We start from the raw sequence: 20859 nt of genomic DNA, 5'->3' as shown, positions 1-20859 counted from the left end.
AATTCCGAAATTGGAATAAGTTTAGATTTTTTTTCAAATTGGTCAACATTGGCACGAATTATGGCCTTTAAACGGCCAATGAAACCGTCACACGCTGCCCGAATGTTGCTCTGCGGTATTTTGTCCCATACCCGGCGAAGCGGTTGCTTGAGATGATCGACACTTTGATATTTTTTAGTGCCAACCTTGCTTTCCAAAATACTCCAGACACAATAGTCCATCGGATTGGTATCCGACGATTTTTGTGGCCATTGTTCGCTGGAAATGAAGCAAGGAACCTTATTTTGTTACCATTCTTGGGTGGCGCGTGCTGAGTGCGATGGTGCTGAGTCCTATTGGAATGACCAAGGTCTGCGGCCAAAATATTTGCGTGCCCAAGTCCCAAGGCTTTAACACACTCCATAATATTTTCGCGATAATATTCGTTATTTATTCTGATGCCACGCTCGGTTAATATGAGCGGAGAACGATCATCGGCTGTTATGGCGGCCACACCATCACCATGGCCGCTTGAGTTCTGGTGGCCAACGAAGTTGCACATTCAGCTGACCTCTTTGGCAATTAAACACGATCATTTTGTTTGTTTACAAACTGCTGGACAACGAATGTTTTCTCATCGGAGAAAATCAAATTCGTTAGTTCACCACTTTCGGCAGTTCACCAAGCGAAGCAACTCTTTAGCTCTTTTGAGTCTATTTTCTTTTTTTTTTGTGTTGCGTTTTGTTGCGGTGTAAGTTCTTGCACTTTTTGGAATTTCAATGGCTTTACCCCGAGTTGATTTTTCAATATTTGCCGAATGGAATATTGCGATATGTTCCGCTCACGACCATTTTTCGGCCACTGCGATGCGGGTTTCGATCACGGTAACGAGTGGTTGAACGAGACACAAAAAAATTGTTCACATTTAAATGCTGGAGTGCTCTAACGATAGCCACTAGTGGTTTTCCAGCCAAATATAAAGAAATCAAGCTTTAATTCCCTTACAAATAATTTTTTTTCTGGAAAATTCCCACCAAAATGGTTTTGTACGCTTGTAAAACATATAATGAGTTGTCATTGGAATAATTTTAACAGCTGTCGAACGAGTAGCTTAGAAATGACAGCAGTCTGAAATTGGTTGCAGTGTTTTCATCTTACCGTGTATTTGGTATTGGTGAGGGATAGAGCTGGAATCTTGAAATTTGATATTAAGGTCTCTGTTGGTATCCGGCATTAATATATGGAGCTGGTTTTGCTTGAAATCTAAAATTTGGTATCACGGTCGTTATTCATGGATATATTGAGGTGGTTTCGGTACTGTGTACTAAAATTTTTCGAAAAGTACAGATTAGTACCATATTTGGTATTGTTTGAAGGGGTAGAGATAATGATCTGAAAATTAATATTGTGATTACTGATGGTATCTTTTTTATTTGTGCTAAAAATACTAAATGGTACCAACTTTTGTATTGAGTGAAGGGATAGGGCTGGAATCCTAAATTTACAAGCAAAAGCAGGGGCCAGGGCGAACTTTAAGCCTTTTTTATTTATTTTATAGAGAAACAGTTTGACAGGCATTCTATATGAAGAAGGAACTTAATCAATCGTTTGTAGCAAGAGGGACATTTACAGCTTTTCTATATTCTAAAGATCCAATACAGATCTTCCATGTACGGAAAGCTATGGAAATATTCTGAAAAAAAAATCAAATAAAAATCTACTGAAACCAGAATACAAAAACGGCTTTCTATAAGTTTACCGTAGCTGAAGGAGATAAATTTCAATACTCCTGCTTTTCAAAATTTGTAGTCAATCATTGTCCTTATTTAATACCCCTAATATATGTGCAAAACAACAACATGCTATCGATTTATTGTATAGTTGTGGTTGCATTGTTCTCTCGTTTAAGTACCAAAGTAGTCAATATTGTTTGTGGTCTTGACACCACATCTTCAACGTTGTCGGAAATTCAAATCTACCTAGAAAGGTCGGAGCTTCCTTTTTCGTGCAGAACAATATGAGTGGACTATCCATGCAAGCTAGCTGTGTGTGTGAGTTTGAGAATTGTGGAAATCGGAAACTTTATTGCAAAGCAATGCATTTCCGTTTGTCGGCCGGGTTGTCAGAAAGCAAATTGAAAGGCATGATTTATGTTCAACTGTTGTGGCAATAAGCAAACGCATCATTTAGCCTTCGTATGTTTCTAATTAAAAGGATTTCTTGTGGGTTTTTGGGCGGAAATGTGTGAATTGAAATGTAATAATTTGACCCCATTTATGGCATTTACGAAATCTGTAATGGGCTAGTATTGGGTTGAAAAGTTCAAATTTGAAAGAGATTTTGTGAAATAATTAAAATATTTGGTGTGAATGCCTTTGTTTAAATGCCTAACTAAATGTCTGATGAACGCTTTCAAGGTTCTTCATCTCATTTCGTCCAAAGTTACATGCATTACATTGCGTCCAAGAAAGAGATACTATCATGGGACACATTTTTGAAGTACCAAACACATATAAGCATATCATAAGGCTAAGATTATAAAAATCATGAAGCCAGGAATAACGAAGTTAGAGAATAAAGGGTATGCCTGATAAATAAAGCTATTTCGCTTTATATTATTATACCCTGCTACCCATAAGTTTTGGGGTATTATAAGTTTGATTGGTCCAAAAATTATGTAACACCTCGAAATACTGGTCCCCGACATAGAAAACTATATATGGATGTTTCTATCTCGCCGAGCTGTGTCGATCTAGCCAACGGACAATACTTAGCGGGTAAAATAAAGCATAACTTTTATGTCAGAAAATACGAAATTGTCCACTAAACCGCGAATATTTATAATCCAGGCCAAATCACAGGTGCATTGAAAGGGCACTACTGACAATTACAGTGAAGCTAATAGCCAAGATATCGGATATACAGGGTGAGATGAAAAAACTGCAACCAATTTCAGACTGCTGTTATTTGTAAGCCTCTCGTCCGACAGCTGTTAAAATTATTCCAGTGATAGCTCATTATATTGCCTACAAGCGTACAGAAGCATCTTGGTGAACATTTTCCAGAAAAAAAAAAATATTCGTGATGGAATTCAAGCGTGATAGGGTAGCTGGAAAACCACTCCAGCATTTAAATGTGAATGAATCTTTTGTGTCTCGTTCCATCGCTCGTTATCAGTATCACGGTAGCGTAGCCCGACGTCAAGGAAGTGTACGGAAGAAAACAGCAACATCAACAGAAATGGTTCGAAAAGTAAAGAAGCGACTTGATCGAAACCCGCGTCGCAGTGGCCGAAAAATGGTCGTGAGCGGAACATATCACAATATTCCATTTGGCAAATATTGAAAAATGAGCTCGAGGTAAAGCCATTGAAATTCCAAAAAGTGCAAGAACTTACACCGCAACAGACAGAAAATAGACTCAAAAGAGCAAAAGAATTGCTTCCCTTGGCCGAAAGCAGTTTGTTAGCAAACAAAATGATCGTGTTTACTTGCTAAAGAGATCAGCTGAAAATGTGCGCCTTAGGTTGACCACCAGAACTCAAGCGCCGGCCATGGTGATGGTGTGGGCCGCCATAACAGCCGATGGTCGCTCTACGCTCATACTAATCAACCGTGGCATCAGAATAAATGCCGAACATTATCGCGAAAATATTCTGGAGGGTGTATTAAAGCCTCGGGCACACAAGCATTTTGGCCGAAGACCTTGGACATTCCAACAGGACTTCCTCGCTTCATTTCCAGAGCACAATGGCCACCAATATCTCCGGATACCAATCCGTTGGACTATTGTGTCTGCAGTATTGTGGAAATCAAGGTTGGCACTAAAAAATACCAAAGTGTCGATCACCTCAAACAAGCGCTTCGCCAGAAATGGGCCAAAATACCGGAGAGCAACATTCGGTTAGCGTGTGACGGTTTCATTGGCCCTTTGAATTCGTGCAAAATGTGAACAATTCGAACAAATCTAAACTTATTCTAAAATTTGATGCTATTTCCGACATTTTTGCTTTGGTATTTTTTAGTGGCAACCTTGCTTTCCAAAATACTCCAGACAGAAAAAATCCAACGGATTGGCATCCGGAGATTTAAAAAAATGTAAAAATGATGGCCTTTGACTTTGTTGCTGTTTTTTGTATATCACCCTGCATTTAGGGGTTGAGATGGACCAACAACTAAAAATAGGCCAAAATACCGCATAGCAACATTCGGGCAGCGTGTGACGGTTTCATTGGCCCTTTGAAGGCCATAATTCGTGCTAAATGTGACCAATTCGAATAAATCTAAACTTATTCTAAAATATTATGCTATATCCGACATTTTTGCTTTGGTATTTTTTAGTGCCAACCTTGCTTTCCAAAATACTCCCGACACAAAAATCCAACGGATTGGAATCCGGAGATTTAAACAAAATGTAAATGTTGCTGTTTTTTGTATCTCATCCTGTATTTAGGGGGTTGAAATGGACCAACAACTAAAAATGTTCCTGATTTTGCAGCCTTTATAAAGGACACACATAGAAACCAATGGACACGAAATCTCGCATGAAGTTAGAGTTTAGGACAGCGGGTAGGCTTGGACCACTTGTGTGAAAACATACCAACATTTCCGTTCTACCGAAACGCTGAAAATAACTTAAAGTCAAAATACAAAATTCACAAAAAGCGAACTTCTGGCTTTTTTATGCTGATTTCGTTGACGAATATAGCCAAATTTCGTAGACGAGCAAATCATATAGATGGCTCTAAATTTGGAGATACAGAGGGACCTTTAAGGTTTTTCACCACATTTCGTTCAAAGATACAGAATATCTAAAACTGTTCTGGCACACAGTTTCGATGTATCGAAAATATATATCCTATGTAGTCATAAGGTGAAGGGTAGAAAAATCGTGGAATCTAGAATCGCGAAGTAAGAAAGGAAAGGGTATGCCTGAAAAATAAAGCTATTTCGCCTTAGATAAAGTCTTTTTCTTCTTCATTTTATTTCCCCAAAAGAGAATTGTTCTTTAAATTAAACTTCAACGCCAGCCAGACCTCTATAGCAGACAAACAATTAAAACTTCCACCAAATTCAATTACTTTCACATGTGTCATAAATTAAATTAGATTTTAATTAGAATTTCCTAAGTTTCCTCTGTAAATGGCAGACATCAACAGCCATCTAAATGTGTATTCCATTTCCAAAAAACCAATTAAATATCACACTTTTAAAGTTACATTGTTTTCATGTGCCCATGAATTATTCAACAAGTTTTGGGAATTTTCAAAACGGCACACAAAACTTCACTCACTTTACATTGTCAAAGTTATCCTTTTGTCACTGTCATATTCAGCAACTTTCATTGCTCGTATCTTTCACGTAAGTTTATTTTTATTTATTTAAAAATTTAGTTAAAACAACGAACGAACTGTTTCATGGAAAAGTAATCAACTTCTCACTTTCTTTTGAATGAAAAGTTCCCGTTTCACGTTTATCATATTTTTTGGAGGGGGGTAAACTTACCTTCAATTGTTGAAACTTGGCCTCTGCCTCCTTGTCGCCACTATTCTTATCCGGATGGTATTGTAGAGCCAAAACTTTATATTCCGCTTGAATTTGCTCCACCTGCAGCGAAAGAAAAGAGACACCAAAAATACGAAATGTAATTTAATATTAACTTTATGTACTTTCGTGCTGTCGCTTTATATCTAAGTTGAACATATCTACAATGGGAGGTACGAAAATAGCTATGTATATAAAAGTGTTTTTGTGCGCACTCATACCCACGCTTACAACTTTCATATCTGCCACATCACATCGCATCGACTCGACTCGCCACGCCATCAACGAAAAGTCGTAAAATATTCTGGCAAGTTCTCCAACTGCCTTAGACGAATGGATAGATGTTTGGATGCATGAAACACACGACAGGTATTCATAAGAGTGTCGTAGAATTTCGTTTGCTAACGCAGATAACATCAAACGCCGAGCCAAATAAATTATGCAGGAACTTTGTCAAGTCACTCACTGGCAGTAGAGTGCGCGAGTGAATTTAAGCTGATATACCTCTCGATTTTTTTTACAGCCGTCTTGTTGTATGCGTTAGTCGGAATTATTTCAGTCTGAAGTGTCCTTAAACTAACTTTTGCCCTTGATATGCAAATTCTTGAAATTGAGATTTTTTTCGATTTGAGACCAATTTGAAATGTGAGCTAATAAAATACAAGTGCCAGCTTTGGAGGGCGAAATTAGCTACGAATTTCCAACAAGGTGTTAAATACAGAACATAATAGGTAATATTGAGGTTTTAAGTATCTACTGTTAGACTGATGTTCAGTGTCTAGGATCAAAAAATAGCATTGAAGCTTATGTCAACTTTCGAAGTGTTAAACAGTGAACATTTGAAGACAATCGGACTCTTTTTATACCCTCCACCAAAAATAGTATGGAGGGTATATTAAGTTCGTCATTCCGTTTGTAACTCATCGAAATAATCATTTTGGACCCAACAAAGTGTATATATTCTCGATCAGCGTAAAATTCTAACACGATTTAGCCCTGTCCGTCTATTGTAATCACGCTACAGTCTAAACGAATTAAGATAGGAAGCTAAAATTTTGCACAGATCTCTCTTTTGTCTGCAGGCAGGTCAAGTTCGAAGATGGGGTATATCGGTCCACGATATCGTATAGCCCCCATATAACGGTACCCCCGATATTCGGTATTTTGATGATGTTAGCCACATTTTTTAATGGAATTGTCTGAAAATCCACACAAGTAATTCCTTGTGGGTGCTTTAAACCTCGGCAGAGAATTATCTATGTGGGTCCACAATATCGTATAGCCCCCATATAACGGTACCCCGCGATATTCGGGATTTTGATGATTTTAGCCACATTTCCCAATGGAATTATCTGAAAATCCACATAAGGAGTTCCTTGTGAGTACTTTACCCCCAGACATAGATTTGTCTATATAGGTCCACAATAGCGTATAACCCCCATATATCGGCACCTTCCGATATTAGGTATTTTAAAGCCTGTTGGATGTTGTTGTCAGTGTTTCGGTGGGAACTGCAGTGTCAGCAAAATGACACGCTTATACTTTGGTTGATGAATTCTTTGGGTTGCTAATGTTGAATTTGAATATGTCTGGTGTTAACTCCTCCCCTCTTAAATACAATCGTCCCGATTGTTCAAAATGAATGAATATTGTAAATGCTGAATGTTTTAGTTTCTTTCGAAGTTGTAGGTAAATTTACTTCCGCAATCTCTATTTCATCTCCTGGGGCATCTTCGATTTTCAGATTATTATTTTCGGAGTTTTTTGCATATTTTCTTCTCAGTGATATTATTGTTATAGTTGTAAGGATTATTGCAGAAACACAACCGATGCCGACTGCTAAGGTACCTTTGGTTTCCATAGATCGTATTCGTTCGATGTTCTTTACGTTCAACTGTTTAAGCAGCTCCAATGATATTACTTCTTCTAATTTGTCTTTTGGACCTTTTGGTTGCAAAAAGGCGGGAAGAGGTTTATTGGCACTTATTCCTCTTGAACTGTAACTGTGGCCATCGATTCTTATAGTGACGTTGAAATGTTTGATGAGATAAGTCCCGTTTAAAAAAATCTGCTCGTTGTCTACACTGATAGCGCCTTGATATTGGTTCAGCAAGAGCAAGTCCGATCCGATCTCTTCAATTGTTGGTATGTGTTCGTTGTTTATTTGGGTGCATTTCCCTACTCTACTTTTGAACAAATTAGTTATACACTTATCATCTCTTAATGAAATAAGCTTATCTCTATTACAAATTGTTATGTCGTAATTACTTTTACATTCTGTTTTTATTCCAAATAATTCTTTATTACATTCCAAAATTTTTTCGTATTCAATTTTATCAATTACATCTCCAGTTTTTATAGGTTTTATGAAATATACTTTACAAACTTCTTCTTGAGTTACAGGGATACTAAGGATGTACAAAATTTCTCGTTTATTTGTAACAATTTTTACGGATCCAAAAGTTAATAGTTCATCTATCGAATAAGTAGGAATATTATATTTTTCAAAAACAGTGTTTATTTGATCGATTTCGATTTTAGAAAGCAGAATTGAATTGACGATATTAGCTTTAGCCCACTGTATTGCAAACTCTACGTTTTGTAACTCTTTTTCAATAAAATTAAGTTTTCTTTCGATTTTGAATACTACTTCATCGTTCCACCCTTCCCTTTTTATTATTTCATTCGTCTTATTAGTTATTTCGGTTATTCTTTCCGAAATTAATTGGTTTATTATCAGCTGTCTATTGTTATTTTCCAAAATATTGCCAATTTTCTGTTCTAGGATCTGAAAATCATGACTATCTGGACTGCCTGCAATCCACTTCCAAGCACTTCCTATGAAGTCTATCGATCTTTTCTCTCTGTGCGGCATCAGACGGTCTAATAGTCCATTGATGTCAATTAATTGTTGCTTCATAAATGGACGGAGAGGATGGTCTAGGTTCACGAATTTGTCTAGAATGTGTTCGGTTTCACGAGTGAGGTTTTCATACTGTTCAAGATCTATTGAATGAATTACTTTAAATGTCCCGTTCTGTTTCCTTGCTATTCCATTATGAATTGAAATGAGTCTTGCGTTCGAGTAGTCGAGGATGCTGAAGTCAGCCAGGGTGTTTCCAGGAAACAATCTGTAAAATTTAGGATTTTATTAATTTCTAATATGGCTTTTGTGAATCACCCTTCCGCTTTCGGTCAAAACGGTGGTATTCCGGTTTTCCTTAACTATTTCCTCTTTGTAACGGTCGCTTAGTTTCGTTCCTAACCTTTTGTTGTTGCTTACATAAATTAATTGTCCGGGAATATAATCCTTAACTGGTCGTTTCTTTTTGTTATGATACGTCAAGTCGTTGGCCTGTTTCTGTCTGAGTTTGTCAACAATATTCCGTCTGGTAGTCTCTATGTCTTGTGGAGAAAAGTCAATTGTGCGTCCAAAATACAAATCAACAGGTCTTCTATTCACCGTGGAGTGAATCGAGTGATTGTATTCATTAACAGCCCTCTCCAGTAATTCCTCAAAATTCCTGGATGTTCCATCACTTTTCAAACATCTCATTATCTCAGCGAGGGTAGAATGAAAGCGTTCTATCTGTCCGTTAGCCTCGCTCCTGTAGGATGGGGTCGTAAAAATATTTATTCCTAATTCGTCCTTCATCATGAATAATATCGAACTGGAATTTAAAGACGTTCGTTGTCCATTACCACATTCTTCGGAACTCCGTAAGAGAATAATAATTCCCTCAGTGGTCTTCTAATAGCCTCAGTAGATCTTCCGTCTAGTATTTTCACTTTAACGTACTTTGAGAATTTGTCAATGGAGGTCAGAACTAATTTCCTATCTGTAGAGAATATATCAATATGAATAGTATGACCTGGATAATTTGGAATAGGCGTCTCACAAAGGTAAGGTTCATTGGGATGTCTCTCGTATTTGTTTTTCTTACACGTCGTGCACAGTTTTATAATTCGCTTTATTTTTCCCGACATCCCCGGAAAATAATAATTTTCCAAAATCTGTGTTTTGTTCTCTCTGTCGTTCCTATGGGCTCTATTGTGGGTATCAATAATTATTCTTTCCTGGTCATTTTCTGATAATATATCTTCTACTACCTTCTGAGTAAACCTGCATTTGTACTGGCTAAAATGGAGTGGGTAAATGTTCTGAATTTTTCCCATTATTTGTTCGGGTGCCTTGATTCCGTTAATTACAGACGGGTTCAAATACCTCTTCAAGATTGTTTGAAGTTTTCGTTCGTCATAATGTGGTTCAGTAATTGTGTGTCGGTGGATGCTTGGGAAAACAACATTGAACTGGTACGTTGATGTGTCATCCACACTTATGAGAAGCTGGTTCTTGAAAACATTAATGGGTGACTCAACACTGGGTATAAGGGTCTCTGATGAGCTCTCCGCACTATGCTGTGTGGGAGTCAGTGAATTAATCGGAGTAATAGCATTATTGTCCTTCTGTACCGTTCTAGACAGAGCATCTGCTACGACATTCTGTCTTCCGGGTTTGTACCGCAATTCGTAATTATATTCCTCCAGAGTACATTTCCAGCGTTTCATCTTCGCATTGCTATTTTTGTTACTAATGGCGTAAGTGAGGGGTTGGTGGTCGGTATAAATTATAACTTTCTTCGATCCGTATAGATAATTCCTCAAGGTAGTGAGGGCCCATATGATGGCCAACATTTCCCTCTCATTTGTGGCGTAATGCTCCTCTGTTTCATCCAGAGTTCTTGAAATGAATGCAATTGGTCTTCCCTTTTGACTCAACACTGCTCCAAGAGCGACACTGGAGGCATCCGTCGTTAGGTCAAAATCTTCTCTGAAATCTGGATACGCAAGTATCACATCGTTTGAAACCAATGCATTTCTTAGCTCGTTGAAAGCTTCTACGGCGGAAACATCTAATGTCACCGGAATTTGACTGGAAGCTGTCTTTGGAATTCTGCCTTCCTCCCCTCTGAGGAGCGATGTTAGCGGCTTTGCTACATCGGCATATCCCCTTACGAACCTTCGATAATAGCCCGAGAGGCCAAGGAAAGAACGAAGTTCCTTAAGTGTCTTAGGAATCTGGAAATTAAGAATGGCTTCCACTTTCTTTGGGTTGGTTTTTATACCATCCCTCGACACAATAAATCCCAAAAATTCCACTTCTTGTTTAAAGAATGAACACTTGTCCAACTGGATCTTCATATTAGCGGACTCTAGTGTTTGGAAAACTTTCTTTATGTTCTCGACGTGTGACTTCTCGTCCTTGCCAAAGATGATAATATCATCGATGTAAACAAAACAGATTTTTCCAATCAATTCTCTGAGTATATCGTCCAGCGTTCGCTGAAATATTGCTGGCGCGTTCCTCAGGCCAAATGGCAGTCTCGTGAACTCGTACTTGCCATTGTTGATTGAGAATGCGGTTTTCTGTCTATCCTCCTCCCGTAGGGGTATTTGATGGAAACCGCTTTTAAGATCAATGACCGTAAAATATTGATTCCCCCCTAGGTTAGATAGGACTTCCGTCACCTCGGGAATCGGATATTTATCCGGTATGGTGACGGCGTTGAGCTTTCTAAAGTCAACGACCAAACGATATTTTTTTCGACCAGAACTGTCCTCCTTTTTGGGCACTACCCAAATAGGGGAGTTGTACGGGGATCTGGATGGTCTTATGATGCCATCCCGAAGGAGACGACGAATCTCTTCCTCCACGACATATTTTAATGCCATTGGGTAAGGATAACTTCGCGTATAGATTGGAGATTCGTTTTCAGTTCGGATTTCTCCAACCACAACAGAGGTGTATGTTAATCTCTCATCCGGATCTGAGAACAGGTTCCGGTGCTGCCTTGCAATATTATTGAGAGAACTCCTCTGACTTAATGATAGATGATCAGCCTCCAGCTCCAGACTATTAACATTCTGGGATATTCTCTGTCTAATGGCAATTTTCTTGCCACCTCTTACTTGGAAATAATCTTCGGAAGTATGAATTACTGCCGATAATTCCTTCAAGCTGTCATTCCCCAAAATCCCGTCGAAAGATACCAAACCAGGTAGAAGGAAGAATTTTAGTGGGACGTCATTGACGCCGAACATGTTAAGAAGAGTGTGGTGTGAAACTTCCACATCGCCGCCTACAGATTTTACGCTAAACCTATTGTCATTCAACTTGGGTCTCAGGACCAAAGTTGGTCTTATATAATTTTTACTGCTTCCTGTATCCAATAAAAAGTCTGTCTTCCCGTCCCTCGTTTTGACTTGAAAGTATGGCAACGAGGAACAGTTTAATCTAAAAAATTCATATCTATGAAGTTGGCTGGAATGTCATCGGGGTTACGTTCCTGGTAATCGTCCGGTATTATATCCTGTTGTCCGTAATTCCCTGTGTCATTTTCGTCTACTGGCTGATAGTCACTGTTGTCTCGGTAATCGTCGATATTTGGGGATTGGTTCTCAATATCTGGGTATTGATTATCCACGTTTACATGAAAATTACGCTGAATCTTATTCATAGGAGTCTGTACCGAAAACTGGGCAGGTCTTTTAAAATTCTGGTTCTGTTGGGGTCTTACTTGTATTGACCTGTCAATATCCATGGGTTCTGGCTTACTCTGGTTATTGTAAAATTGTGAGGGAAATTGCCTAAATTGGTTCTGAGGAAAATTCTGGGTTCCCGTATAAGGACGAGTGATTTGGTGTCCTCCCATCTGATTTCGTTGAAAGAATTGCTGAGGACGATGAGCAAATGGTTGTCCCCCAAACTGAGGACGCTGATTCTGCATATTCAAATTGTTCGGAAATGGAAGAGCTGGGGATACTCTAGGCCTATGAGTCGGAATATTTGCCAATTCTGGGTAAAATTTCGAACCAGTTGACATCCTCAATGGTTCCTGTCTATGGCCTCCCTTCTGGGCATAATCTCTCCGAAATGCCATATTGTCTAGCTTCAAACAAAGATGTAGAGCCTCTGGTAGAGATGTAGGACCCTTGACACTGAGCAGCCTAGAAAGGTCGCCGTTCAGGCCTCTTATGAAGGTATCAAGTGCCTTCTCTCGATATGTATTCGTCATGGCTCTGAGACTACCGTCGTCCAATTCCAGGCAGGAAACCTTATCCAAAATTAGAGATAGTGTTTGATAGACGTCCTGATAGAACTCTGTGACACCTCTGTGCCCCTGACACAAAACATTCATTTGGTACTCTAGTGTACCTATATCTCGTTTATCCGCGTAGTGCACCATCAGACATTTGCGTATTTTGGCCCAATCCAATGGAGTCCTATAGGATTCTAAAGCTGTATCGGCCTCACCTATAATTTTCGTACGAATTGTATGCAAAATTGCGTAGTATTTCCCGGTACCACGAAGTGATGAGTATAAATCAATCACCCTTTCGACTGATTTCCTCCAAGAGCTGAATTCTCCGGGTTTTCCCGAAAATTCCCTCAAGGATTTCACTATATCTGGAACTTTGTAAAGTTCCTCCAGTCTCGAGGAGACTGTTCCTACCGGTATGTCACTACCATAGTCAAACGTTTCGTCTCGTCCGGCCAAAAGGTTTGTAATCATTCGTGTGATTTCATTTCTTTGTCTGTCCGTGAGTGCTGAACTACCTGATGTAAGGGTGTTTGCCCTTGTTTGAGTCTCCATGTTATTTGAAGATGGATTTATCGTAATTCTATTTAATTTTGCGGCAATATCATCCACTGATTCTAACATTTTTTCTCTTTATCAAAAGGAAAGGTGGAGCTATCAAAGTTACGTTATTTATCAGTATTGGGAACAAAAAAAAATATTTCATAGGTAACAAATAACTATAACTATAAAATGTTAGGAACTAAATTTGTTCTTAATTTGAATTCTTAAAGTTATTCTTACAATAGCAGCATCATTAGAGTCTGGAGTAGCATCCTTCTAGTACAAATGAGATGAGATGAGATGATCGTTTTTCTTAGTCCTTTCAAAGTTTTCAAAGTTTTGTTGTGTCCGATTTTTTTCACTTTTATTTATAAATTGTTAAAATATTTAATATTGTTCAAACAATTTTTTTATTTTAATTTTTATTTCTGTCTTAACTTTATTTTTATTTATATTCATTCGAACTTATTTAAATTGCTTTATTTTTTATCTCTTTTTTTTTTTTTTAATTTCTCACAATTGTTTCTCTTTTATTTCTCACTTCATTTAATTTACTTTGCATTTAAGTTTTCACAAGTTTTTTTTTTTTAAGTTTTCATTTTGTAATTATCATTTTAATTTCCTTTATTTTGATACTTTTTTTTTATTTTTTTTTTAAATTCTCACTTTTTATTTAATTTAATTTACTTTGTTTTTTAATTTTTCACGAGTTTTTTATATTTTCTTTAATAGTTTTTCATTTTTCACAATTCTTGTATCAATGTTTTTATTTTACTTTCACTTTTTTTTTAAATTTTTATTTCTGTCTTAACTTTATTTTTATTTATATTCATTCAAACTTATTTAAATTGCTTTATTTTTTATCTCTTTTTTTTTTTTTTATAATTTCTCACAATTGTTTCTCTTTTATTTCTCACTTCATTTAATTTACTTTGCATTTAAGTTTTCACAAGTTTTTTTTTTTTTAAAGTTTTCATTTTGTAATTATCATTTTAATTTCCTTTATTTTGATACTTTTTTTTTATTTTTTTTTTTAAATTCTCACTTTTTATTTAATTTAATTAACTTTGTTTTTTAATTTTTCAGGAGTTTTTTTTATTTTCTTTAATAGTTTTTCATTTTTCACAATTCTTGTATCAATGTTTTTATTTTACTTTCACTTTTTTTTAAAATTTTTATTTGTAAACTACCGTAATCTAGTGATCCGCGTCGCGGGCTTTAGGGGCTGTAACATAACGTTACGTCCTTTTCACAATTAAGTTACTGGGGCGCCACCTGAAGGCTTGACTTTTGTCGGAAATCCTTTCTTCGGGATTCGAGTACCTGTTTAAAAACAGGTCCCTGCTCTCGGGCGCCAATTAATTCAATGTTAATTTATTTATTTTTTTAAAAATTTGTGATTGCTGCTTACTGCAAGCAATCACGTCTTTATTGGTTAAGGTTCCGGACTACAAAGTAAATAATGAAATAAAACTACCCTAACTTATACTTTGGATTCATGCACCCAGATGATACTGGACACCTGCTCGTGTTGGCGATGGAATGTTGATGTCTGCCTGTTGGATGTTGTTGTCAGTGTTTCGGTGGGAACTGCAGTGTCAGCAAAATGACACGCTTATACTTTGGTTGATGAATTCTTTGGGTTGCTAATGTTGAATTTGAATATGTCTGGTGTTAACTTACATACCTTTTGTGCATTTATTTGTAATATGGAGAAGGAAGCGAGATAGACCCATAGTTTCTTTTGAGGATATACATAGAATCACTATCTGAGTCCATTTATGAATGTCAATCCGTCCGTCCATGTACTTTTATAAACAAAATGCAGGTCGCATTTATTATCCGATTGAGCTGAAATTTTCAAAAAAACATTTGTTTGGCCCAAGGTCAAACCCTATTGAAATTGGTGATAATTGGATCAGATTTAGTTAAAGCTCCCATATATCTTCCACCGGTTTAGGGTTAATTGTGCACCAAATGGCCAATATAAGTTCAAATGACAACCCACCGAACTTAAACCAGAAGCAAGTACATCAAATCTGGAGAAAATCTGTTCAGATATAGCTATAGCTCCCATATATATGTTTCATCCGATTTGGTGTTTACCTCACATGCGTAATAAGCACTTCACAATAATTACATTTGGTACCAGATATAAGATATAGCCCAGAAATACCTCTGCCAAATTTTATCGAGATCGGTTCAGATTTGAACTTAGCTCCCATATATATCTTCAACCGATTTCGGATTAATAGTGCACCAAATGACCAATATCAGTTAAAAAGTCCTACATTTTGGTTCATCCGGCCGAATTCAGTCTAGAAGCAAGTACATCGAATTCAAAGAAAATCGGTATAGATGTAGCTCCCATGTATAATACATATTTTTGTATAAACTTTAATTAAAAAATTTACAAAAGGCTGTGTGGCTACGGGACAGGACATTTGCGAAAATTCTTTGAATAGGATAATTCCATTTGTTTATATTATTTTCTGTTTTTACAGTTTTGAGGTAGATACTCAACTCTGACAAATTTAGAAAAAAATTGGATACTTTCTCTGAGAGCCAACAATCTAGACAGACGGAAAAACGGACGTCGCTAGATAGACTCTAAATGTCCTGAAACAGATTTTGCCCAAAGAAACATATATTAATATTCCTACATAAGACGCTTTATAAGTCGGAAAATAAAACAGACACATATTTAAGACTTTACCTCCGTTCAAAGATTTGTGCCGATCCAATCAAAACTGTCGATTCGAAACTTCAAATTTTCCAGTATCTACCTCACTAATGATGTAATCAAAGCAAACAATTTTTACTAGCAAAGAAAATATTGTAATATTATTTTTCATGGAATTTCCATTTTGCAACTAATATTATAATAATTACTTACTAAAACTCATGTCTAGGAATATAGAGAATTGGAAGATAAAATTCATTTAGTTTTGTTTTACAATTTTCAAATGATTATCTGTCACGAATATGTTAAGAACTTTTGAAAATATAGAAAGAATAAATGAAAACAATTTAGCAAAGGCTATAGCCGTGCGGGGCCGACTGTGTGATACCTTACAACACTACAATATGTTAGAAGGCTCCTTATGTCCAAATCCATTTTGGTAGATTTGGCTTTAGAGCATAGAGCGCCCAGATATTACTCTTAATTTTTTGACCAGGGACACTTGCCCTATATTTACGCACTCCGTCGTGCTGTTAGTTTTTGTGGTTCATTTTAAAGCTAAATATAATCCAATGGTCATTCAAAATGCCAGACTTCATCCCTGTCCTTAACTCTCTTTTAATGCAATATTCCGTGTCGATTGGTTTCAAATGTATGATCAGGAAAATTTTCCTGTAAGTGGTTCATTTGCCATTAGGTATCCCCAAATTTAGACTCATCTGTATGATTTGCTTGTCTACAATTTTTGGCTATACCCGATGAGATAAAAAAAAACTGCAACAAAGTCAAACGCCATAATTTTTATATTTTTTTTAAATTTTATTGAAAGAAAGCAAAAAATGTCAGAAATAACGTCAAATTTTATAGTATGGCCATCAAACGGGCAATGAAACCATCACACGCCGTCCGAATATTGCTCTGCGGTATTTTGGCCCATTCCCGGCAAAGCGCTTGCTTGAGGTTATCAACCCTTTGGTATTTTCTAGTGCCAACCTTGCTCTCTAAAATACTGCAGACACAATAGTCCAACGTATTGGTATCACGAAATTTTGGTGGCCATTGTGCGCTGGATATGAAGCAAGGAACCTCATTTTGTAACCATTCTTGTGTGGCACGCGCTGAGTGCGATGGTGCTGAGTATTGTTGGAATGTCCAAGGTCAGCGGCCAAAATGTTTGCGTGCCCAAGGCTTTAAAACACCCTCCAGAATATTTTCGCGATAATATTCGGTATTTATTCTGATGCCACAGTCGATTAATACGAGCGAAGAGCGACCATAGGATGTTATGGAGGCCCACACCATCACTATGGCCGACGCTTGAGTTCTGGTGGCCAACCGAAGGTGCACATTTTTAGCTGACTTCTTTGGCAAGTAATCACGATCATTTTTGTACGCTTGCAAAAAATGATGAGCTGTCACTGGAACAATTTCAACAGCTGTTGGACGAGTGGCTTTAAAATGACAGCAGTCTGAAGTTGGTTGCAGTTTTTTTATCTCACCCTGTATATCGGCATCTATGTAGCGGTCAGAACTAACCTTTTCGTCCATTTATGATTTCGCCGGGATTAAAAATGTTCGTTTGTTTAATGGAAAATTTGACTTTTAAACTTTTAATGGTATGGTCTACTTCACCCATTAAATATTATCCGATGACCAACCAAATGGAAGGCTTCTGCCCAGCCCTAAGCTCTAACACCATGCTAACTTCCGCTTCGATTGGTCCATAATTTGCGATCTGTAGAGCAACTGAAAATCAGGACATTTTTCAGTTTTTGGTCCATTTCAACCCCTAAATATTATGCGATCATCTCCAAAAACAATAGGGTTTTCTTCTAAACCCACAATTACCTCCATTTTCAATTTCGTGATGATCGGGCCATAATTGCGACCTGTAGCGTTATTACAAACTAACATGGACAGACGGACGGGCGGACATACATAGCTAGATCGACTCAGTTCGGCGAGATCGGAAGATCCTATGTGGGGGGCTAATATTTCGAGGTTTTACATAATTTATAGGGTATAATGACCTAAAATAATTTGATTGTTTGGATTATTTTCTCTATTTTCTTTTAGAAATATACATAAATTGATTAAATTTCCCTTTTATAAAAATGGCAAAATTAGAAAAAATGTTTCCCACATATCATTATAGTTAACATGATTATGAATGAATATTTTATATCCCATAAGATTATGAATATCAAAGCAAAATTGTTTAATGGCATTCCTTTCGAATAATCCAAACAAGCTAATATTCGCATATGCTAATATTCAAAATATAATCCACCTGGATGGAAAAATGACACAAAACGCACCCTTTGGCCATTTCTGTGCGTGACAATACTTTCCATAATGGCGGGTAGGGGTAGAAAGTTTATACAGCATAGCTGGAATACATTGTCAGAGGTAAGATTACATCATGCGTAATTTTGCTAAAACCCGGCATGGGCGACAACCATGGAAATCAGAAAAATTTGTAACAACATTTCGCTTTCATGAATAATCTAGTTGTTGTTCTAATGTCCGCAGGACTAAATATGTTAACGCCGAATCAAAGCACTGTTTGAGAGTGTAACAACGCTCGTTGTTCATCACCATATTTTCCATTACTTCCCTAAAATAGAATTTTGTGAAAGAACATCAAAATGAAACACAAAAATTCCATTCAGAGCGGTAGGGGGGAAAAATTAAAATTGGGTGACACACCTTGCATCTCTCTTCAAAATCACCCTAGCCCCTTACCTGGAACTCCATCACTTTTTGTCATATTGGGTTAATAAATGGTATTTCCAAACATTTAACGCTTATGAATGAGCACAAGTACAGATCCATGGTGAGTTGAGTTGTTGCAAACACCCTCCATGTAGGTTTCATGCAAAGCTTATACTAATTTAAGAAGATGTCTAGGGGTGACGTAGCAGATGTGAATACGAGGAGTTGTGGAGGGCGGGAGTGCGGAATGTGTCGCCAACCAGGTCTCCATGTGGTGATAAATCGCGTTAGGAAAAGTAATGTAAAGTAATTTCAGAAATTGTAAATTTTATGCAAATTAAGATGGAAATAGCAACAACAAAAACAACAAATCCCCTGCTCAGTTATTAACAGCTCCAATTGCTTTCAATGGAAATTCAATTTGTTTATCCCCCGTCTTGACGGCAACAAAAGCTTAAAATGCAAATGAAAAATGTTTCCTTTGACAAATATTTATGAATTCAAAAATAATTTGTAATTCGAAGATTATTGGCGGATGAGGAATCAGAGCGGCTTTAAATTTTGCCGTGATTTAAAGAAAATTTATTCAAAGGGAAACAATAAAAGTGGGAAAAGTTAGGGGGTACTCTAACTCAACTTGACACAAAGAAACACGTTAGAAGGTATGCATAACTTGAAATAATCGAGTTTTACGCTCAGCCTCAGCCGGAAGGACAATTGGGAAAATTACACTGTGCAACACAAAAAATAATTATGGAGAAAATCCAGCAGATTATGAAAGTATAGGTAAAAAAAGGAAAAGGGTATCAGCAGTTTGAGAGTTTAAATCGCAACCAAATCTAAATAGACGGGCTTTTCCATACTTTTGAAAATTTTTGGATTAAGTTTTCTCGAAATTCGTGCATTCTAGGTATATATACGGGGCATATTTTACCCCTAGAGCAAGTCAAAAAAAGGGGTCTTTTTGGTCATTTTTATACCCTACAACACTATGTGTAGGAGGTATTATAAGTTTGATTGGACCAAAAATTATGTAACACCTCGAAATATTAGTCCCCCATATAGGAACCTATATTTAGATTTTCTATCTCGCCCAGCTGAGTATATATAGCAATGTATGTCGTCCGTCTGTCCATGTTAATTTGTATTCACCCTACAAGTCGCAATTATGGCCAGATCCTTACAAAATTGAAAATGGGGGTGGGGTTTGGGTCAGAATAGAATCCTATTGCTTTTGGAGATGTTCACATAAAATATAGGGGTTGAAATGGACCAAAAACTGAAAAATTTCCTGATTACGCAGTTGCTCTACAGGGCGCAATTATAGACCAATCGAAGCGGAAGTTAGCATGGGGCAAGAGCTTAGGGCTGGGCAGAACCGTGCCAATTTGGATGGTCCGGGTTATATTTAGTGGGTGAAATAACATTTGTTTTAACTTAAAGTACAATTTTCCATTAGACAGCGGATTTTTTTAATCCCAGCGAAAAGTAGATACCGATAGTAAATATATCGGGTACATATAGCGAAATATATACAATGTGTATATACAAAGGACTGGGATGTTAGCCAGGATATTTATATCTACAGAGTGGCTGGAGTGTCAATTCAGAACCCTCTTGGCATAAAAGAATAAAATGTAAAAACATCGCATAAAAAGATGCCAATACAGGGTGAGATGATAAAACTGCAACCAACTTCAGACTGCTGTCATTTCTAAGCCACTTGTCAGACATATGTTAAAATAATTAAAGCAGAAATGGTTCGAAAAGTAAAGAAGCGACATGATCGATGATCAGCTTGTGAGCTGAACATATCGCAATATTCCATTCGACAAATATTGAAAAATGACCTCGGGGTAAAGCCATTGAAATTTCAAAACGTGCAAGAACTTACACCGCAATAGAAAGAACATAGTCTCAAAAGAGCTTAAGAGTTTCTTCGATTGGCCGAAAGTGGTGAACTGCCGAATTTGGTTTTCTCCGTTGTCCCGAAGTTTGTACATAAACTGATCGTGTTTACTTGTCAAAGAGATCAGCTGAAAATGTGCACCTTCGGTTGGCCACCAGAACTCAATCGCCGGCCATGCTGATTGTGTGGACCGCCATAACAGCCGATGGTCGCTCTCCGCTCATATTAGTCGACCGTGGTATTAGAATAAATGCCGAATCTTATCGCGAAAATATTTTGGAAGGTGTATTAAAGCCTTGGGCACGCAAACATATTGGCCACAGACCTTGGACGTTCCAACAGGTCTCAGCACCATCGCAATCAGCGCGCACCACCCAAGAATGGTTA

General features: G+C 37.3%; 1 protein-coding gene across 2 annotated transcripts in view; it reads right to left on the bottom strand.

Annotated features, from left to right (window-relative positions):
* The window catches only part of LOC101895255 (J domain-containing protein), a 113150-nt gene that overhangs the window by 30283 nt on the left and 62008 nt on the right, over window positions 1-20859 (bottom strand). For both annotated transcript variants that reach the window (XM_005183758.4, XM_005183759.4), the window contains exon 3: window positions 5484-5585. In XM_005183758.4, the coding sequence (XP_005183815.1) occupies window positions 5484-5585 (102 nt within the window). The remainder of the gene's footprint in view (window positions 1-5483; window positions 5586-20859) is intronic.

This window comes from Musca domestica, unplaced genomic scaffold (assembly GCF_030504385.1).
Source record: "Musca domestica strain aabys unplaced genomic scaffold, Musca_domestica.polishedcontigs.V.1.1 1, whole genome shotgun sequence".
Classification (NCBI taxonomy): domain Eukaryota; kingdom Metazoa; phylum Arthropoda; class Insecta; order Diptera; family Muscidae; genus Musca; species Musca domestica.
This window is presented reverse-complemented; position numbering and strand designations above follow the sequence as displayed.